The sequence below is a fragment of the Cygnus olor genome, chromosome 2 (genome assembly GCF_009769625.2).
Source record: "Cygnus olor isolate bCygOlo1 chromosome 2, bCygOlo1.pri.v2, whole genome shotgun sequence".
Lineage (NCBI taxonomy): Eukaryota > Metazoa > Chordata > Aves > Anseriformes > Anatidae > Cygnus > Cygnus olor.
In genome coordinates, this window is record NC_049170.1 from 24115576 (window position 1) to 24138158 (window position 22583).

The 22583-nt window shown below is 38.9% G+C and overlaps 1 protein-coding gene across 2 annotated transcripts in view; it reads left to right on the forward strand.

Annotated features, from left to right (window-relative positions):
• Positions 1-19199, forward strand: part of LOC121064579 (pituitary tumor-transforming gene 1 protein-interacting protein-like) — a 28427-nt gene extending 9228 nt beyond the window's left edge. The window contains exons 4-7 of one of the 2 annotated variants that reach the window (XM_040546273.1): positions 755-863; positions 4459-4527; positions 11008-11054; positions 17553-19199. In XM_040546273.1, coding sequence (XP_040402207.1) covers positions 755-863; positions 4459-4527; positions 11008-11054; positions 17553-17602 — 275 coding nt within the window. In that variant the 3' untranslated portion in view covers positions 17603-19199. The remainder of the gene's footprint in view (positions 1-754; positions 864-4458; positions 4528-11007; positions 11055-17552) is intronic. The other variant, XM_040546274.1, reaches the window with a different exon arrangement.
• The last annotated feature ends 3384 nt before the right edge of the window (positions 19200-22583 follow it).

Genomic DNA, 22583 nt, shown 5'->3' on the forward strand with positions numbered 1-22583 from the left:
GGTGGAGGTATTTTTGTTTTTTAATCTGTTGTTAGAACCTCCCTGAGTCACTTCATTTTATGCCCTTTAAATAGCTCTCCAGAGCTGTGTCCATTGCATTGCTTATATTTTCTGTGTTTGTTTGCTTCTTGGGACGTGTTTTCCAGAACTACACATTTCTGACTTTTTTTATGAATGCAGTCCTGTCTCTGTTTAGACCAGATACAGTTGTTGGAGCTTATGCTATCAAAATAATAACCTCTGTCCATGTGTTAATTGCTCTTTGGATGTAGGAGATGACTTAGGTAGTGTGGAGTGTCTTTTTGTTGGGCCCCTTCAAATCCCCTGACTGATACTGTCATATCATTTGATTTTGCTCTTTCTCTCCCTGCTGCCTGTAGTGTATACACACTAACGCTGCACCTACGGGACTTTTTGTTCGCCCTGTACAGAGGCTGAGGTAGCAACTGGGGGACAAAACTGTGGAACTGCACCAGAAGATTTACATAATATGAAGTGTTACAGAATGAATGTTTAATAATTTGGTGTATGTAAAGAGCAATTTGTTTTGATGTCTTCTCAGTCTAGATCATGCATAGCACCCAAATTCTAATATGATATACCGAGGTTTAACTGGGGTGATTACACAGAGCTGTGTTTTTGTTTTTTTGTACACAGAGTAGAAAAAGGGGTCTTGGGAAGGCGGGGAAGAATTATCAGAAAGGTAAATGTTAATGCTGGAGTCTAACAAGTTGAATGTATTTGTATCTTTCAGTTAACTTTGAGGCTTTGATTATTGCCATAGCTGTAATAGCTGGGCTCATTCTGGTGTCCATAGCTGTCTGTTGCTGTTACTGCTGTTACTGCAGAAAGCGTTCCAAGAGGTAAATGTGTATTTGTTTGTTTCCTTTACTAACTTTTTGGGTGCTGGTCTCCCCTACCTACCAACCTACAATTCTACTTTCCAACATACTAAGAGTCTTTTAATTTGGCGGTTAGTTTTGATCACTTTGTTTGAGAAAACAGAACAAAAAGGAGGTGTTTAGTGACATGTAGTGATTCTGAAAATGATGCTGGAAGGACAGTGAAGTGATGTTATTAGGGGCAGAATTATAGATGTGTTTTTTAAATAAGCTATTGCTTTACAATTCTATGTTTTACGTTTCCTTATTAAGACTGGACATGAAATATTTGCACGGCCAAATAAATCCTTGCTTCTTGTGATAACAGAACGGATGACTTCTTTTAAGGCAAGCTCATGGTACAGCAAAAAGGTGGGGAACGTGTAACAGAGCAGTGTCCTACAGTGTTTGGTAGTCATGCTTCAGAGTTTGCTCCAGGGTCTGTCAGCATGCTGTCAGTGTCTAAGTGTGTTTGTCAATTCAATTAAATATCCTAAATGTAAGGTGATAATTCTTTGCTCTAAGATACTAAGGAGGACTGACTTATTTTCAAGTAAAGTAATACTGCAAAAATTAAATGTCTCTTAGATCTTGGAGGACTTGTAAAACTTATTTTCTACTGGTGTACTTCTTTGATTGGCTGATGTCCCTCAAAGTGGGGGTGAAACAGTTGATGAGCAGCTTAAACACAGACTCAGTGCTGCCATCTGAAGTGATCAGTGCTTATTTCATAACGAAACACCCGAAAAGCCATGTTTATTGGTACAGCACAATGTTCTCCTCTGCATCGGTCAAGTTTTAGGTTTCTGGGCAGGGTAGTTTGAGCTCGCTCTGTACCTTTCATGCTTCAGTACTTCTCATGTGAACAAAATGTGGACCTTATTTCTTGGTCTGAAATGATTTTGGCACTATTTCAAGTACTTATAATTCATTGTTCTTGTTTGATTTTTTTTTTTTAGAATTTATGCAGTCATGCAGTGGCTTTTTTCAAGCCACAGTAAAATGGTACGCTGTGGCTTTCAAGCAAAAAGAACAATTGTCACTCCCTTCTCTTTTTCCCTGAGGAAGATGCATGTACCTGTTTTCCTGGTAGATTGGTTCATCTTAGTGCAAATCCATCCTAGTGCAAAAATTGGTGGCTCTTTAGCCCTGTGCTGATAAGCCCTGAAGACTGTTTCAGGTTTTTGTAAGATCTGCCAACTTCCTCTCAGAAGAGCTGTATTGGCTCCAGTGGCTGACATGCCAACAAACAGAGCTTGACTCTTGCACAAAAAGAGATTTGTGTCAGAGCTCAGTGTTACTAGCTAAGTCGTCAATCACTGCTGTAACATCTAATTCTAAATATAGAGGGTTAGTTGAGAGTTGGTTTATGTCATGGCTCCAGAGGTGTCAAGCTTAATCTTCTGACACTTAAAAGCTTTAAAGGTCTTGTCAAAGTGGAGTCCAGATTATTTCAGGAAGATCCAGAATGTATTATTACACTGAAGCCTGAGATATTACTGGCTTTAAACCCTCTCATTCCCAGCAGGAATACTTTTGCTTTCTGCTTCCTTAGGGTTGGGAACTCCTTCCACAGAGAACAAAACCAAAACAAAAAAAATACAACAAAATTTTAAGTATGAATTGGAAAAAGGAAAATTTGTAAAAGTGTAGTATTAGATCTGCTTTATTGATTTTTTTTTGATGCATCTTCTCGCATCTCAGGTATAACCTTGTTCGGCAGAAGCATTAGTGTTCCTTTGGAGAACTTGCAAGCTGGGAGGTTTTAATGTTCAGATGACAAACTTTTTTCTTGAACATGGAATATTTAGAAGCATATATGCCCTCATTAATGATGTAGTTGGCTCAAGTGACTCCATCCCTACCACAAAATTTCTAGGACTATTGGTGCATCATTTGAGTTCTTTATTTTTTTATCCTGCATTTGGACTTTGAGTCTGGTTCCATGTACTTGAGATATAATTAATCGTGGAACTATACCAAGTAGACTCCTTGACAACTTCAGGATATTAAAAAAAAAAGTGGTTGTTAATTCCAGACTTCCTGAATTTGAGGAAAAACTCAATTCCTTTGCAGTATCTAGAATTGGGTGTTACTTTATGCTTTTTTTGTTATGGGGAAGAAATACATTTTCTGAATCCTGTACCATCATTTCATATATTTGGTGGTTTTATATTTTGCAACACCAATGTGAAGTGAGACAATTGCATAGTTAAGATACCAGCATCTCCAATGAAGTAGTTTTGCAGAAGGATGCCCAAGAATGAGAGCTACTAGTCTTCCAGGACATGCAAAAATGGGGAATTAATTAGTCAAACAAAAGGATCTAACATGCCTTTCTAGTAAAGGTGCATTTGTTTCCTGCTGCTAATACCCCCATTGTCCCCCAGGCTTTCTAACTCTTCAGCTGAAAACAAAAACGGAGGGACTAGAACATCTGTACATGAAACATTACATGGATTCTGAATTTGCTTGCACTTGAACAGCTAACATGTTCAAATACGTGATTGAGCAGATGGAAAAATTGAGTTCAATTTACAGTTCTAACCTGTGACTTTTGTATCTGTTAAAACATGACACGTGCTGTAATTAACCACTGGATGTCACTCTTGCTTAACTTGTGTGCTGGTTGTTGCAGATGTGTGGTACTAGAGCGGTCCATTGCTCTATTAGCAGGTGTGTTAATAGTGTAAATATTTAAATCAGACATCTTCAGAGTTCATTTAGTTCTGAAAAATTAACAACTTCTGGAGAAGCATGGCAGGTGTCCATTTACAAATCCTGAAGAATTGACATTTAATTTTGTCAGAAACAAATAGCAGACAAATATCGTTTGGCATGTGTTTTAGAGTTCTACAACTCTCATGTGGCACCTCTGAATAAGCGAAGCTGAGCTTTCTCAAAGGCAAGTCACAAAGCTTTCCTTCTGGCAGGCAAAGACTGTATATTGCAGCTCTTACTGTGCTATGCAGCTTGAGCATGCATTCAGTAGAGCATACCTGCACCTGCGCAGCTCAGCTCTACCATGTAGACTCAGCACTTCCCAGAGTCACACAGCTGTTGCACTCAGGTAGATTCTTGCTTACTCCATAACGAGGCGGGCAGCTGCCGAGACAGTTCATGCAGACCACTTTCCTGGGGCCAACTTGAGATTGGATAGTGGTGGTTGTTGGAAAGATAAATAGTTCTGGCACTGAAGGCTTATAAACTATCAATCTTCTTCAAAGGTGCAACAATGAACTTAACTGTGTGTGCAGTAGGCTTACTCTAAATGGGGTGTGACATGGGGAAAATGGCAAGCAGGAGAAGTCTGCAACATGTCCTTCAGAGGCTTTAAATTGTCCTCTGGAGTCTGAATGGCACATTGCTACAGTGGGCAAAGCGTTTGGGTGTAATAATTGTGAAAGGGTAATTGTACTTTTTTTCCAATTATACAGAAATGAAATTATACATTGCTGTGAAGAAGTCTCAGATGAGACTATAAACACTTTTCAAAAATAAGTGTCAACACTGACTGTGTAGCACTAAAATTGCTTTTTTCTCCTCTTACGTTTTCCTTCTCTTGTTATTCTTCTAGTAGACGAGATGACGAAGAGGAACAGTTAGCTAGAAAGAGAGAGGAACGAAGACTACAGTCTCTTCAGAGGTAAGTTTCGGCAGCTTGGTATATAGCTATACACTTCTTGGTAATACAGGAGCACTCTGCCCTTCTAAGGAATACACGGAGTACTAAACAAAGAGTCCAATAGGTGTTGTGAAGCTTGGCATGACAGCGTTAGATTTTTACAGAACTGGGCTCAGTGAGAGATTTACAAACCTGGTTAGGAGACTGTATTTCCATGACTGAACAGGTACCTCTGAGTTAGATACCTATTAGGAATTTTGCTCAGGAAATGGAAAACTTTGCCTCAGGTCTCATTTTAGACTTAGTCCCACGTTGCCATTTCTGTTAAAACTGTAGCACAGCTTAGAAAGAAGTACAAGACTAGTATTGCTACAAAGAGTCAACCCTGGTACAGCGCTGCTCAGTGAGAACAGCATCTCTCCAGATGGAGGATTTTATTACTTTAGTTCTCAAGTGACTGTTCATGGTTTTTACATTATGTTTTTATATAAACAGTTTTTATAAGTAAGATCATGATACATGGTACCTACCAAGCCTGTGTACATTTTGAATCGTAATTCCTTCTGTAGTCCTTATTTTGGAGATTCACAGTGGATTAGCTTCAGTGGATTCCTCTTCAGCTAAGAGGAGAGTCCTAACCAGACTAATGCTAGGCTTGGAGCTGTCAGGTGTGGGTCTAAGTCCTTACAGACTTGGCAAGGAAATTGATCCTAAGTTGCCACTTCCTGGTTATGTTTGCTAAATACCCGGTGGCAGTATAACAGGTGGGCTCCTTCGCTGCTGTTGCTGTTTTCTCCTGAGGTCAGATTCATTTTTAATATGATTAGGGACTGCAGGTGGCAAAGGTGTGCTTCCAGGTGACTCCCCTTAGGGAACTTTTGTGTGGAGGCATTAAGTTTCTCATGCAGAAATACTCTTTTCTTTGACACCTTAGTGTGGGGCATGTCGCAACAGCAGTGCGATTACTCTAGTAAATTGTGAATTCTCGAGCTCTTCTGAGACATTGTTATATCAGGGTGTATGCCCATGAGACCAGCCTTCACAGCTGAGCTAGCAGTGATGACTAGGTTAATAATTATTGTAATGTGGTGACTGGCTCCCATATGGTGCCAGTCACATGCTTCTCCATAAATTCCATAAATATATGGAAAAAGGGCTTTTTCCATATATCCCTATCCTTTCTTTCTTTCTGTTGTATCCTCTTTTGGCTCATTTTGAAACCAGCGTGTCAACTGGTGGTCTCATTTCTCCTGAAATGCTGCCATGTACAGTTCTCTTAGCACTAGTCTTTCCTATTAGTCATTGATAGTTTCCTGCTCTCAAAAAAAGGCATTCACCAAGTGAAATGTTCCAGGAAGTGTTAATTCACAGGTAGCCAACTATTCTTGTTTTCTTGTTAGCTCATATCGCTCTTGAAATCTGTGATACGGTGAGAGTACAGGTGTCCAGGGCTGCCTTGCTGCAAACATTTATGACAGCCTTTGCCTAGCAGCAAACTGTTACATCCTGTTGTTGAGACGCTTCCTCCTATACATCTGATAATAGTGCTGTCTTACAAAATACAACGAAATATGAGATGGTAGGAAAAGAAAAGAGGATTCTGCTTGATTCTTGGTCTTGAATTCTATTGGTTTTAGGTAAGACTTGCACAAAGGCACCAAGAGGAAAAATATGGAATTCCCAGAGCCTAGCAGGGGTACAGAGTACCATGAAATGAATCAAACTGCATTCTGGACAAGTCATCTGAAAAATTCAGTGCTGTCTTATGCAGCTAACAGCTGGGCATGATATGCTGCTGTTGCAGTGCTTTTGTCTAAAACCTTAAACTCTATTCAGTTTTTTAAAGAGAGAATCAAATGGGTCTCGTAGGGAAGATGTAAATGGCTACAGTAAAACAGAAGCCATCCTGTAGGATTGCTTAATGCCTGATCACAGTTCACTAATTGATTTTGAAGATGAAGGGAGATGAGAGAGAAATGAAGGCAAGTGATACTGTATGCTTAGAATGTAGCATCTAATGTGATTTCTCTCCAAGAGTGTCCTGGCGTGATGGAACAACTCATGATGAAAAAATGTCCTGAATACACTAACATAAAAAGGCATGTTATGCATTCGTTTGAACAGTCAAGCAATTGATATTTTAGAATGTAGAGCGCTCTGATTCCTCTGTCTCTCAAGCTCACTGAAAAATACAAAGAACTGAAAATTAAAAATTGCTTTTTTTGCACTCTTTCTTTGTAGGTATTCTTTAGAATTTTTTCAGTACAAGTCCTACACTTTGCACACCTGTGCTTGCATTATGATTTTATTTTTAATATCTTTAGGGATAACCTCACCTAGTTGTGTGGTGGTTATTGTGCTTTGTTGACTATCTTGTGCAAGCTTTTAAAAAGTCATAGCAAAATATCCTCTAAGATAACTTTTCTGACGCTATGAATACCTCCAGAGTTGGTATGAGATGTTTTTTTAAACATCGCATCATCCCAACACAGCTTGCTAAGACCAATTGGCTCCATTTCTTGAGGTGTACCAATATGGACACTGGTTTTTCCTCAAGAACCTTGACAAGCTTGGTGTCTCATTCAATGTTTGTCACTCTGTCTAATGTCAGGAGATGACCTTTACAAAATACCTCAAATAAGCGTGATTTTCAATGTCAGCAGTATGTAGCTGATGTGTAGCTGCATTTGTTATTTACCCTTCCTAGATAGCAGTTATTCTGACTGGTTTAGTTTTTTTGAAAACTGGATTGGTGAAGGTGAAATAGAGAACAAAGGAAAAAGTGGAAGAGCTTCAATCTAAAGAAAAGGAGTTCTGTGAGGAATACCAACGTTTTGTTGTATGTCAAAACCACGTGCCTTGTGCTGAAACGTCTATCCTAAATAATGTGATGTTCAGTGAAATCGGCACTTAACCTGCATTCGTTCTAAAGCAGTGGCTCATGACCGGGGGCACAGGGGATAATTGTGTACCATAACCTTTCCACTGTGATGTGTACATCAACTTCAAATTCTTAATACGGTTAATCTGTAGGAAATGTGATGCTTCTGGAGGGTAGGGTTTGCTGTGCCCGCACTGGGCTACGTGCAACACAGAGCTAAGGTTGAATCCGTTCTGGAATTAAGAAACAAGCATCTCTGGGAGCAGACTGCCCTGCCAGAGCGACTGCTACAGCTTTGGAGCAGTAGCTGTCTTTCCTAGCTTGTGTCAGGACTGTCTGAAGCAGACAAACTGCTCCAATTGCTGCAGGACATAGTCTTACAAGCCTTTTTTGACCAGACAACTACAGAGGAAATACATATTGTGTTATGTGGTCTATCCTTTCTAGCTGCTAAGGACCTGTTCTTTGCCAGCAGTTTGCCCACTGGAACTCCTCTTTCTCTCCGTGTATTTCTGATGTCTCGTATTGTTGGAAGACTTTGAAGGAGCACTGGCACGGTAGCACAGAGAGGCTGTGGCAGTCTTCATCCTTAGAGGTTTCAGAAGCTGTCTGGACACGGTCCTGGGCAGCCTGCTTTAGGTGGCCCTGCTTGAGCGGGGGGATGGAACAGGTGACCTCCAGAGGTCCCTTTGAAACTTAACCAAAGCGATTCTGTGAACTTAGAACTTAAAAAGGAATATGGTCAGTTACTGTCCAGGAATGTGTTAGTGTGTATTTACAGATCAGTACCTAGACTATTATGTTGTTGAAGAGAAACACAAGTAAATACCTTAAAATAGCTGCTACTACACATTGGTGTTCGGTAAGGATGCTTGACAGCCAGTCTCTAATAGTCTGTTTTCCACCACTTTATCCTTCATCTTTGTGGCTCTTGGCCAACCTACCTTCTGCCAGCCATGTAAAGACATCTAGATCATTTTTTTAAGAGGTTACTTGAAATAATTAAAAATTTAGTTGTTCTGATAATCTTTAAAACCCAAACCCACCTGATGTTCTTAGCCCCTTGACCCTGTTTATGGGAATTCTACAAAAATACTTCGAGAAGATTGAAATCACTGTTGAAATGTAGAATTTGTACTTAACAAGGAGCAGGAGGCAAAGGAAACTTGGATTCAGTTTTTAGCTACAAGTACGGAAGAAAAACTGGTATTTCATTGCATAGCTTTAAACCTTTATTTGAATTTATCTACAACACTAATTATCATATTTAAAAAGGCATCAAGAAGTATGTCTTTCTTCTTTTACAGCTGCAAATATGTGGTACCTGTATGTTAGATTTGTGTAATTTGTAAATCATGATTTGTTAGAAGCTGATAACCAATGAAAAGCAGTGATATCTTGAATGAGAAACTGCTGAGTATAATTTGGTAGGGCTGTGGTAAGGGAGAACAGTGGGGGAGAAAAATAAAGGTTTGCAATTAACTTACAAATAACGAAGTATGGAAAACTATGAACTGTTATTATCAGGAAAAATACATTATTATAGCACTGAGGGCAAATTGTAAGAAGAGCCAGGAATTTAGCATGCAGAAGGTGGAATAATAGCAGTAGTATTAAGAAACAGAACCAAGCTGGAGGCACTGTACGATGACATTGGTTGATCATAGCGTAAGATGTTAACAGTAAGGCTCCTTTGGGTGGCTCATTCAGTCACTCTTCAGAATTGTCTGACTCTGCTCAGTTGATGTGTACCTAAGCCTTAGTGTGCACGGATTTAGTCATGGATTCTATTACATGGTAGTGGCTGCCTGGCAAAGTTTGAATGTTCCTCAAATATTAATAATTTTACCCTTCAGACTAAACAATTTAAGGCTTTTAGATTTTATTTTTTTTTAAATAGTCTTGGGGTGGTATCCTAAAGTATTTTGAGATTTAAGGCTTACACAGACTGATTTCAACCCCCCTTCTGCAGATATTTACTGCTTTCTGTGTTCAGGGCAGGTTCAGATGGACTGCTGAAGCACTGAGATTTCAATTGAAACTGCAGCAGTGAGTCTCCATTATTGGAGTTAGAGCATGCAAAAAGGTCAAAAACATTAGTACCACCAGAAAACTTGGTTTGAGGTCACATAATGTCACATGAAAACCATATAGGAATAAGGATAGGCTTTATACAAGAGAAGGCTGCTTTATGCAGTTTTTTTCCATTCTCTTCCTGAGATCCTGTGCCTCATGTTTGTATCTTAATGCGACACAGAAAGTAGGAATCCTGGGGTCAACTTACCATCAGCAGGTAACCCTGACTATTATTCTTGTTCTCTTCAACCTCTCAGCACCCCAGTTTTCTTCCTCTTTCAATTTGGCCAGGTTGTTTTGTTTCCCGTGGTGCCTGAGCCCAAATAGCAGAGTGGGATAGAAAGGAGGGTAGGTATCCCAGGGAAACAGCAGCAGAAGGTTTTGAGTCAATCTCTTCTTGGTTTTCTCATCATGCTTTATCTCCAAGCCTTCCAGAAGTGCAGTTGCAGGGAAAGGCCAGTTCAACCCTTCAGACCCACAGGAAACAGGATAATTGCTTCTGAGGATGCACAGAATCTGATTAGCAGTGGGAATTGTTTGAAGGTGGAATATGCATAGGGCAGATGGGATCTTTGGTGAATTAAGCTGTCAGTGCCTAACAGCTTTTTGCTGAATATGTGCAAATTAGAATCGGGGAAAGTCACAACTTGTCTAATTGGGCTGTTTTTTTTATAGGGACAACAAACAGCTGATTTTTTTATGTTAGAGGAACATTCTTTTTTCAAATTCTATGTTCTTTCTGCAAAATAAATAGAACCTGGATCATCATAGTGAAACAGTTATGTAGGAGCTTGTTGTTTTGTTTTTAAGCAAAATATATGATCCCTTTGAGATGAAGATACATTATCTGAGAAATGATGAAGGAATTTTAAATGGAAACCATTCCATTTTTCCCCCTTTGCCTTTACAAAAGGGAGGGGAAGAAATCAACTCATCAGACACTTGGCTTGTGTGAATGGTTGAAGTTTGGCAATGCGGTATTGAAAACTTATAATTAGACGAAATAACTAGAGGCATCATTTTTTTTAATAGCACAATATTTTAATTTATTCCCTACATGGTTACCATTCTGGATTTTAGAAACTAATAGTTTTCACTTACGCTTGCTGTACTGCTTAAACAAAACAATTACTACAGCACCTTTTATCTTCATGAAGTTATTATATTGCATAGTGATTCTGAAGCACACTGTTTTCACAGCTATATTAACAATTATACTCCCAGCTGGAAAGCATCAGAGAATCCTCCAGTATTGCTACTTGCTTTTTATGTGTGTTTATGTATATATGTACATACATCCGGGCACATTACTTCTATATGGGAAAGATAATGCATTTCATTACGCTTGGAAATATATTTTATTTATTGATGCTATTGATTAGTAAGAAGTTACAGAGAATATTAAAGAGAAGATACATAACAGATGTGATTTTTTTGAAGTTTGTAATTGTATACTAAAAATGTTGTAATGTCTTTCAGATATAATTATATTTTGCTCACAGCTTAAAACAGTCTGAATGTTCTGATGCTTTTATTTGTTGCAGGAGACATGAAAGAAAACAGAAGCATGATGAAATACGTAAGAAGTATGGTATGTGGTAATCTTGTTTCGATATTCAGTGTCTAAATTTATTCCTTTTTCCCCCTTTTCCTAATTATTTTTAAAACTCATAGAAGAATCAAGCTGCTTTGTGAGCAGCAGAACTAATCAAACCCAGTTTCCTACTGATGCGTGTCTTCTGTCACCGGAACACCTAACCTCGTTGCTGTTACGCTCCTTCTCTTCCTCTGCTGTCTCTCCCACTTGGCAGGAGACAATGTGCTGGATGAGTCGTTTGCTTGGGGTGGGCGTTTATTATAATTAATATATTTAAATTGTTCTTTCTGTGTCTCTCTAAGTAAGAGCACTCATTTTTATTCTTGAACTCGACAAAACAATCTGGTTGAAATTGGCTAGCAGGCCCATGGTTACTGAAGGAGGACAGACTGACTAGCAGATAACAAACTTTTAAAATCAGGTTGTTTTTTAAAAAAAAGAGGATGGAGGATGCAGCCTAATGTAATGATTCAAATTGTTGGGTTTTGTTTGTTTTTAAGTGGAGCTGTGGTCCAGTAGGAGACTCCTATCACAAGATTGTCAGACTAAATGTGTTGTATAGGAGGCTTTTATTATCTAGGCTTGTCACTCCTTTCGGTTTTCAATTTGACTTGTTTATAGGGTTAATAGTACTATGTATTCAGAGACAGATATGCTAAAACTATGCTGCGCTTATTATGCAAATTGCAATAATGTCAGAGAAGGTGATTCTAGGGGTCTGAAGAGTCGCTCAAAACTGATAATTTTCATCCTCCTCTTAAACTGATTGGCAGTGTCTGGCAGTGCCTTCATGAATCTGCAGCGTGTCCTTTGGCTGATGCAGAAGTAATACAGACAGTCTCTGCGGGGAAGTCTCTGCCTGGGGAATATTTGCAAAAAACACCCTTCTTTGCTGGAATGGAGGAAAAATGTAGTGTTAAGCTTGAGCTGCAAGAGGAGGAATGTCATAGAAAGAAGTATTTTTGCTAAAGTCCTGTGGTATTTTATAGGATAGTTGTTGACCCTGTTCCCCAGCTGCAATTCAGTTTCAATAGGTTTGTTTGAATTAAGCAGTTTACAGGAGTAGTCCAGATTAAATAATGTGACAAACAGAGTAACAAACTTTTTTTGTGCTTGTTTTTCCTTAGAAGAGACCCTAGAGTCAACCTTGACAAACTTGAAGCATTGGGATAGATCTGGTGGAGAACTTGTATGTTTAAGACAGTGGCTATGTCTCCAAAAAAGCATGTGTTGCTGTATAGATAAATAACTTTGTGTATCTTTAATGCAGCGCGGCTAAGAGGAGCAAGATCACTAGGTTCTGACTTTGCTGTAACAGTTAGTATATCAAAGCACTGTGCAAGGGTTAAGTGACATTTCAGATGACTGCGTTCTGCTCGTGGAAGTAGTTCACTTGTCTCTGGATGGCCCTACATCTTAGTGAAGACACGCTTCTCTTCGGTGCTTAACATCAGGACTGCTTGGTTGGAACTTGTTGGAGTACTTGAGTTTTCTGACAAGTGTAAGTGTGATTCTGTGCCTCTGGAATAGCTAGATTCTGAATTTGCTGTATCTATACTGTACATGGCTGAATGAATGTGTCATTTTGCCCCCACTTGAAGCATGTTAGTCCATCAGTGACTTAATTAGGAACAAGTTCCTGCATTCACTGTGTTGGTGGAAGGTGTACCTTCTCAGAAGGAGTCACGCATATTTTTCCCTTTGAGTAGTTATACTTTGCAATGCAGTTTACCCCCGAAAGATCATAATTTAACTATCAGACATAAATTTCAATAGCAAATCTCAGAGGCTTATTTGTTGTCAGGTTTGCTAGTTATAGACACTACGTAGTCAGAGATCAATTTATACTATCAAATAGGTTTGAGGCCTGAATTCCTCTAATTCATTGTTTGCCCTATAGAAGAAAAAACTCTTACCTAAATATTTGGCACATAGTGAGAGGATGGAAATAACTGAGGAGAAATGAGACACTATAAATTATGAAATTCCTAAATACTGCTAATCTGTACAGTTTATATTCTTATAACGTGCAGCCAAATGGCTCTCAAAATAAATCAGTGGGACAATGCAGTAAGTCCTGCTATAACCTTTAATCTTGTCTTAATTTTTCGCTGCCTAGTAAATACGTATGTTAGCATATTAAACATAATCTAATAAAAATTGCTGCAAATAATTATGGAGACACTAGATTATTTTGCACTCTTAGGCAGGGCAGAGAGGATTCTCAGTTAAGCAGGCGTGGATGAGTGGCAGAATGACAATGACTTTGTTAACCTGACTCTGTAGATTAAGATGATCATGCCTGAAATTTCAGTATTTGGTTGGCTTTAAGGGAATGCCTTTTCCCATTTCATCCACCAGCTTTCCTTACCCTATTTAAATGGTAATTACACATTTATAATGCATTGCAGGTGTCACTCTAGCCACAGTCCTTTGGGAGCACTGGAAGCCATAGAGAGCTTTAGCAACCAGGAATACACACTTTGAATTGTTTCTTTGTTGCAAAATTTGATAGTATTTTTCATTTGCTCACATATATGAATGCAATATGATTACACAAATTATATGTTGACTGTTAGAAAATTTTAAAGGAGAATTCAGAGTACTTTGCAGCTTGTATAGCATACAAAGGAACTACAATTTAATTGCTGCTGCATTTGCTGCTATTGTATGTTCAGTATAGCATTAGTAAGAAGCTGCTTTATTCTTTATTTCAGGATTTTGCCTGATATTAGTGGAAGGCTTCTGTGTCTCCATTTTTACAAAATTGCCTCTCATGATTTTGGGCTTCCAAACCACTTGCTTCAATTCTGCAAAGGTTTTAATAGCTACTTTAGTGATACATAATCCTATCTCCTTTATTTTATGCGAGATGCTGATTTTTATATTCAGGAGTTTGTTACAGTAAATGTTCCTTCTGGTCAGGATGCATACTTCTTCATGTTGACCTTCTTTAGGTCCCCTAAGCAGGGAGATCATGTATTGCTGCGCATAAAGCTGTTTAGTTTGTATGTTAAGAATAAACTCGTTAATTTGGGGGTTAAAAATAGAGGAAAAATGTAATAAGGGATGCAGATCTGCAGCATATCACAAACTAGTTCAATTTTTGCAGTATATATGATCTCTTGTAAGAATTTCATTAATTCTATTTTTAGGCAGTGCTGATATGTGATGAGGGTCAGTCAGGTCTTGATGACTGAGAAGCTGCGTAGTTAGCACAGTACATAAATGAATATGCTAGAAAGAGGTATTAGATTCTTACAATTGCCTCGTCATTTCATATATTTTAGAAGGCCTCATTATTTTGTAGAAGGTAAGGAAAGGTACTTTACCATCATGCCTTTCAAATTTTCCAGTGCTGTTTAATACTGGTAAGTAGGTCAAATAGTAATCTTGTAACAAAGATGAATAGAAGATGCTCTTAAGTTCTTGTAATTGTCCTGCATATTGATCTTTAAGTTTACAGTAACCTAAAATGGACTTTATTGCAAACAGGATGCCTCAACCTACAAACAGCTAACTTCTTTGAACCTGTAAATGTAAATTACAGGTTGGGTAGTTGCTCCCATGTCAAATGGGAAACAGTTAAGAGAGACAGCCTTCGTGTCTGGTTCAAGGCAGTCTGCAAGCTTTAGTTGCACCAGACATGCAATCCAATTAGCATAGGCTTGCAGCCCCTCTTTAAGTGTCATGGCTAAGAGCAGCTGTGGCAGCTGACAGGAGCTTTTTGTCATGCTGCTTTTTTCATCTGTCTCTCTAGATTGCTTTTGTCCACTTATTGGAGCCTGAGACAACTTCTTCAGTAAGAATATTGGTGCGAGTGAGCTGCTGTCTCCTTGTTTAATATAATCTAATGATCTGCTTAAAATGCTGAAGATAACAGAAATTTAAACCTTGGATGCAGATTTCAGCACGAAGTTAATCTGATGTTGTAACCTCTGTGGCTATCTCCACTCAGGAGGAGGGCTTGTCATTTCTCGTGAAGTACCTCCTTTCCTGGGAATAGAATTTCTGAAGTCACAACCAATGATACTCACACAGGATTCACCCACAGTTCTTAAGGCCTGAACAGTTTGGTTCCGGTATTGTGCAATAAAACAGATCAGAGAACTTGAAGTGAACTTAGAACATGCTAATGCCTATTGGTGGAAAATACCTGCTCATTGTCAAACCAGTTAGTTCATTAAAATTAAAGCAAGTATTGCTGAGAATAGTGAGTAAAAATGGCCCATTCACTTGAACTATCAGGACTAGTTGTCTGAAATAGCTTTTGTTTGAGTGTGTTGGAGGCGGGGCAGCTAAAAGACTACTTGCCCTCTTCGGAATGATAATGAAGATTTCATCGTAGAAGTTTTGTACCTACCTCTGATTCATTTGAAATTGGCGCTACTGGATGTAGAACACCAATTCCAATGAATCTCAGCAATTTAAGCTGCGAGAGAGCAATGTTGAAGGTTTTACTACATTACCTTCAGATGTATGAAGTGTCAAGTATGTATTTTGAATGAATTATAGGAGACAAACACTATATAGAGATACTTATGCAAGCTAAGTAAAATCAGGAGAGTTACAGGTGTGCATGTTTGTTCTTTTCAGGTAGAAGGTGACTTTTGGTGTACATTTTGTGGCTGTAATAGGTCACAGACACTTACTGGTTGAGGCAACTCAACCAAGGGGGGCACCTTCTTGATGATTATCTTAGTGAGTATTTTTTTTTTTAAAGACTTAATTTTGATTTTGAGGTAACCCCCTTATCCTTTTATTCCTAAGTTAATTTTGTCAGGAAATCTGGCACCACCTCTTACAGCTTTGTGGAAGACTGTTTTGAAGTTTGGTGCCTAAAGTTCTGAGTGGAACTGCTTTCTGCAAGTTTAAAGATACAAAAATCTTGATCTCAGTAGTGTTGATAGCTCCCATCAATGCTGTCATCTAGCCATATTCTTATTGCAGAAATGCTTGAAAGATGACTTTTTCTTTAATTGTTTAAAGAAGGGGTAGTACCTCTGACGGCAAGGTATCTATCAGGTAAATAGACTGTATTTCTTTTTACCTGGGTGAAGCTTTATAAATGTGGCTGACTTATGCTTTGGCAAGTAACAGCCATTAGGCGTGAGGGCTGGTTTTGATTTTAACTGCTTACAAACTGGCTGCTTGAAATCTTTACAATTTGAATAATTATAATAGGAATTTTTGTGCATAGTCCTTGATACTTGCTGTTCCCTATCAGGTAGTCAGTCGCAGTTACTTATACAATAATCAGCCATGCTTCTTGCTTGGTATCTTAAAATATGCTGGTAGTTTGAAAGAAATGCCACAGCTGCCACAAGGTAGACAAGACTACAGTCTGCATTTGGTGTTTCTGAGTTTCAGATAGAGCAGTGAATTTTGAATATCTGTGCAGGTGCGTGTGGAAAAAGTATGTTTTGTAAAGATCTGAGGGGGATTCCTAAAAGATGTGGTAGAGACGAATGAGTGCAGTCTTTTCTGCTGTTGTGAAGCTGAACACTTAGGAATTGGGGCTGTTTGGCTTTGCTGTATTCTTGCTCTGTCCTAAATCAGTGATCTAGAGAAGAGTCCAGGCTTGCCAGTCATCAGTATAAGAATGTTGGCAAAAAGGTACTGGCAGTTTTGCTGTTCTTTCACAACAAAAGGTCAGCCTCTGGATTCTTACGGGGCTCCTTTATTTTCAGTATACGCTTCTGCCTAGTCTAAATTTGGTGTGTGGTTTTTAAGTCTTTTTGAAATAATTGTTGTATGGAACAGTGATTGCTCAACTCTTCCTTAAAGAAGATGGTATGTGTATCCAGTCACTCAGTAGAATTGGATGGCTTTGCAATGCTTTCTGGGACAATATTCTGGTTAAATATCAAGAATCTTTGTGATGGGGAAACACCGCAATCTGCTTGAAGTGGTGCACTTGTTCTATCCCTGGAGGTTTTGGTGAATGCAGAGGTCATCTTCATTTGTTCCTAGAGATTGTTGTCCTGTTCTGGAAATGCAGCAAATGGCTGAAAGTGACAAATGGTTGTGCATATTCAAAGCAGAACTAAGTCAAAATAGCAGTGCCTTACATTTAAAAGGATGGTGATCTTATAATAGCTTTAATTTATAAACTGGCCAGTCTGAATCTGTTCTTCCTGAGCCATCCCTGCTTAGATTTTGTAAACTCGTCTCTCTCAGAAATGTGTTCTGTGGAGTATACCTCACAAATGAGAAACGTTTTCTCCATAAGAACTTACAGAAATGGTTTCTCCCTCCAAAATCATGAAATACCTGTTCATGATTATAGTCTGAGAAATAAGAGAGTGTTAGAACAATTTCAATTTATTATTTTGAGTGTCTGGGTGGTGATAGGTCATCTATTACAAGACAAGAATTGCATTTTAGTTTTGTTAAATGGAGTACCTATTTCAGTGGGCTCAGTAACTCAAGCCTTATAAGCAATACTGGTAAGAAAATGATAAATGTAATAATCTTATTTTTGTTTTGCAGGTCTTCTCCAGGATTCTGATAATCCATATAGCAGATTTGAGAATGAATAAAGCTGAGCACATTCCACTAGACATATAGCTCCAGAATACAAGGAGACTTTTTTTGTTTTCATTTGCCCTTTGAGATCTCTTTTTCCAAAGATTGTTTTCCTTTTATCTCCCCCACTCCCAGTTTTAAAACTAGCTGTGGATGAGGACTGCACGAAATACATCTTTTACCTATATAGAATGATTTTTTTATAAATGCTTTTGGTTGTTGAAATGTTTGCTTATATTGACATTTGTGTGAAACATTACCTTTCCTCCTCTGTCTTTTGTTACCTTATTTAGATGGTTTACAGTCATGATCATGTATTTGAATTCAGTCTTAACTGCCGCTTAAACAGTTGTTCCTGTGTTCCTAAATAAAGATTTTTTCCTTACTGTATCCCTTGTATAAAAATAAAAGGCAACAAGGAAGCATAGCTTCACAGCAGAAATAGCTCATGTTGGTATTGAGGAGGAACTACAACATGCACATTCTTATGTGTTATCATAGAATGAGGAGTGTTTTATTCCTCCCCCCTCTGGAAAAAGAGGAAAGACTAATGTGTAAGGGTTGAGTGAGGGGAACATCTATGTGTTTGAGTAATTAAATGCAGTAACGGAAATGTTAATGTATACTTTGACTATATTGCTGATTTTGAAAAAGAAATTGCACAGCAATATTGGCAAGACCTACATTTGGTAAAAATGTACCAAACCTGATGATCGACTAGATGAACATGTACCTAACTTTAACTTTGTGAACACTTTCTTTTGTAAGCTTAGTGTTTAAAAAGTAAAAATCAAATGTTACCAACATTCTGCAGTTTGTAATAGAGTAAGTGTGGTGGGTTGACCCCTGCCAGCAGCTAACACCACCCAGACACTTGCTCCTTCAAAGTGAAGGGATGAGAGAATGGGAACAGCAAAAGTGAGAAAACCCATATGTCAAGATTAAGATGGTTTAGTAAGTGAAGGAAATGGGAGGAGGAAGAAAAAGCCAAAACCAAGTGCTGTGATCACCACCTCCCTGAAGCAGACCTCAGCCCAGCCAGTTTCTGGGCACTGACCAGCTCCCACCAAAACACCTTCTTCCCTTTTTAGTGCTGAGTATAATGTTGCATGGCATGGCAAATTGCTTTGGTCAGGTCGGGTCAGCTGTCCCAGCTGTGTCTTCTCCCAGCTTCTTGCAGAGCCCTGGCCTATTTCCTGGTGGGGGCAGAGTGGGGAGAATGAGAACTTTGACGTTATGCAAGCACTGCTCAGCAAAGGCCAAAGAACTGGTGTGTTAGCAACTCGTTTTAGCCACCAATACAAAGCACGGTGCCATGGAGGCCATACTGTGAAGAATGTTAAGTGCATCCCAGCCAGACCCAGCACAGTAAGAAAGTGTTTGTTTTTTAACCTTTTATTCTTTTCCATAATGTGATTCATTTCCTCTCTATTTTCCTAGAGGTGTTTCGTTGAGCATTTTTACTAGCTTACCAGTGTAATGCAACAAGCAAGGAGCTTGTAAGGTTTAAATAACCTCTCTGTGTATTATCCATTAAATAAATGTACAGTATTGAATATATTCATGTTATTTTTATCAATGTTCTTAAAATAAATGCTTTAACATCCTTAATTTGGTTCTGTTCAGTTCTGGTCTTTACAATGTTAACTTGGTTTAAAAGAAGTGATCAAGTACGAGTTAGAGAAGGGAAGGAATGTGCTTTTGCTTTCACTGTTTCCTGACAAAAGAATAAGAATGTAATGCCACATAGGTGTGGTGGGAATTAAATCTTGTTTGTGCGTACAAAGGTGAATTGCCATTCCTTCCAGTGCCGGAGAACCTGCCTGTACTTCAGCTTTGGTAACTATCTTCTATTGCTGATTTTGGTACAGTGTTCACTTCCACTTTTTTCACTGTATTTTTCTCTCTGAATATACAGTTCCTCAGGAATTTATGTAAAAATATGGCTCCCAGTTCCTGGATCTGTAGTGGAATTAACATTGATGAAACAATGGTGCAGTTTTCTTTCTTTTTTTTTCTTAACTCATATTTAGCACTTTTTAATTTCATGTTTTCTCAACTCAGCTGTTCTCAAGTCTGAGGTATTACTCAAAGGGCTGTCTTGGGAGAATGATGGCCTGTGATAAGAGTGAGTTGATAGTGTGGAAATAAAACGTGCTGATGGTATTCCCTGGAGAGAACTTCTGCAAAAATGATGGTCTGCCTGCTGTCTCCTGATCTAAGTAGTGACATTCCTGACTTAATAGAAACACATTTTTCTTCAGCACCTGCTACAGTATGTGAAGGGCGAGCTGTCATGCCTTCTAACAAAAGGAGGAGGAGGGCGAACATTTCTTAAGAAAAGACCCAAAATACTTCGGGGGTATGGAATGGGTGGAGGGAGAATAGTTGCCTATTATATTTAAAGAGAAGGTTGAATGAAATAAATGTAATTATAAATATGTGAGCCTGGTGGTTGTGGGCATCTAAAAGTAAGAATTGGTCAAATTTATTTTAACCAGTCTGCTAGCATATGCTAAGTTCACAGTGTAGGCTATAATTTATACAAAAGTCAAGCTGGACATCTAGCACTGTATGATCTTGCTTATGCAGTTCAAGACCAATTCAAGCTCAATTTAATGAGACTGCTGTGGGCAGCAGCCTTAAAGCTCAGAAAACACAAATCCCCGAACAATCCCCAGACTTCAGATTATTTAACCTATACTTGCGTGTTCATTGGAGGAGTTAATTGGATGGAACATATCCTCATTTCAGTATATTAATTGCAGCCTTCTCTGGGCTCTCTTGTATATCAACGTTTCTTACTTTTCCAGAAATAGTGGATTTGGCTTATCAGTAGCAAGGTTGCTAGTCTGGTTATTGTAGTGCAGTCACAAGAAATTGGGAAAACTACGGTAAAAAGAAGTAACATCATATCTTTGGTTCCCAGGTGGGTGAACAAAGGCATTTATCACTTTCAGTAATGAGCTCCCCCTTCTTCATGCTCCAACAAAAGAATTAGAAGGGATGCAACATATAAACAGAGTGAAGCTACCTAAGGAAACAGCACGACCTAAGCCATAATACCTCTGCTAATCACCTGGTTTTGTCAGGCTTCCCTCCCTTTCGTTCAAGCTCTATTCTTTCTGTCCTCTGTAGACTTTTTCAGTGGTTATTGCTCATTAGTTTTAGTAGTGAAGGCGTTAGTGTCTGAAAAGAAGGGCAGGCTAAGAAACTGAGAAGTCTAAATACACTTTTATCTTTCAACAGAACGGAACTTCCAGTCCTGAAAACTCAAATCGGTTGGTTTAAGTTTGATGTTGAGAAATGTAATTTATTTATGTAAAGAGAATTTAGGTAGATTGAAGTCTGCTATTTTAACTTTTTTGTTAGTGCCAGAGGATACTTTTTGCCACTTCTGAAATCTTGGGCTTGATGATGAGTCCATTTAGTTTCTGCACCATCCTATTTATCTGTTATTTGATTATGAAATGGGCATATGAAAATTGTTTTGAAAAATAGTCAATTTTTTATTTATTTATTATAGTGTCTTCTTTGTGCTGGACTTCCATACACAATTTTTGCTGCCTATCCTTCCATACACAATTTTTGCTGCCTATCCTTTCAAATAATCTGTGTGCCAAACTGCTATTTCTTATTACACCAAGTAAGCATCCAAGGAGGTGACACGTCCTGTGGTTATAGGGTGCCTACAAAAGGGCTGCTGAACATGAACACGCAGTGCTTGAGATTTTCAGTTTGTCCTGAAAGGAGTGCAAGAATTAGCTAGCATACTTTTCTTCCCCTCTTCTTTCTGCCAGGAACCGAACAGGAAAATAATAAAGAAAAAAAGAAATTTTTGGAGGAGGCGACTGGGGAGAGTGGGGAAGTCAGTGGCTGGGAGACAGCGATGTTGGCAGCAGTTGCACTTCCTGCCTGTCTCTGAGCTTGGTCAGCTCTGGGTTTGGGGCTGCAAGCAGCCCGGACTGCCCTGTGCTGCAAATCGTGGCTCAGAGAGGCTGCGTGGGTGGAGGCTGTTGAAGGCACATACGTGCTCTCATCTCTCCAAAAGACAGCAGCACCAGACTTGTTGCCAACTGGAGGAGAGAGAGGAAGGAATACTTGTCAAAGTATTTCCCAGACCAAAGTATGGTTAGCTCCAGAATATTCCTGAAGCCAGGTTTCTGCTGGCTCTTCACAGAACTGGCTGAGACCACTTCCCAAATACTTCTTTGTCCAAAACTCGAAAGAAAGGGTTATGCTTGTGATACCTTCAAACAAAATCCCAAACCTATAGAACCTTTATTTATTTAATGTCTTCATTATTGTGGTTTATGCTCTGGCTGGGAAAATGCATTCAGTCTTTCTTGTGGCATCATTAATGGTTTGGATGCAGCATGAGAAGATCATATGACTGAACACTTAGAAATATGTGCTGGCTCTCCAGCCAAGCACTTTCATTTTTTCAGCTTCATGGTATCTTCATGTCTAGGTCTTCTTGCCATGTATCACTGGTTGTGTGAGTTCAAGTGCATTTGTCCTCACCAACACATTTTAGTAATTAAAGAAAAAAAAGTCACTGCTTTATCTTCTGATGCTGAGATCCTTACAACAGATATTAAAAGCCAGAATGAGAACAAAATTCTTTGTTCCTCTCTGGTTCTTCATGCTTCTTTAAGTTAAAGTGATGTGGTGAAGGCTGGGCAATATGCAAGCAGTGGATGGACCAAACTCTCCATGAAAGGGAAAGGCTGTGAAGGGAGGCAAAAGGGAAGTCAGCACTAAGTGGGGAAACGGTAGAGTGGTGGTCTTTTGTATCAAAATACTCAGCTCCATTGAGTTGCCTTACCAAGCATTTTCATGTCAATTTATTTGCTGTATCAACAACCAGGCTTACTGTGTATAGGAAGAGTGGCTGAAAATGCCAAACTTTCCTCACTTATCTTACACAGTTTACAAAGAAACTCTTTGGTGGTGTCTTATGTGAGCTTCCACAAAGCAGGAGGGGCAGAAACT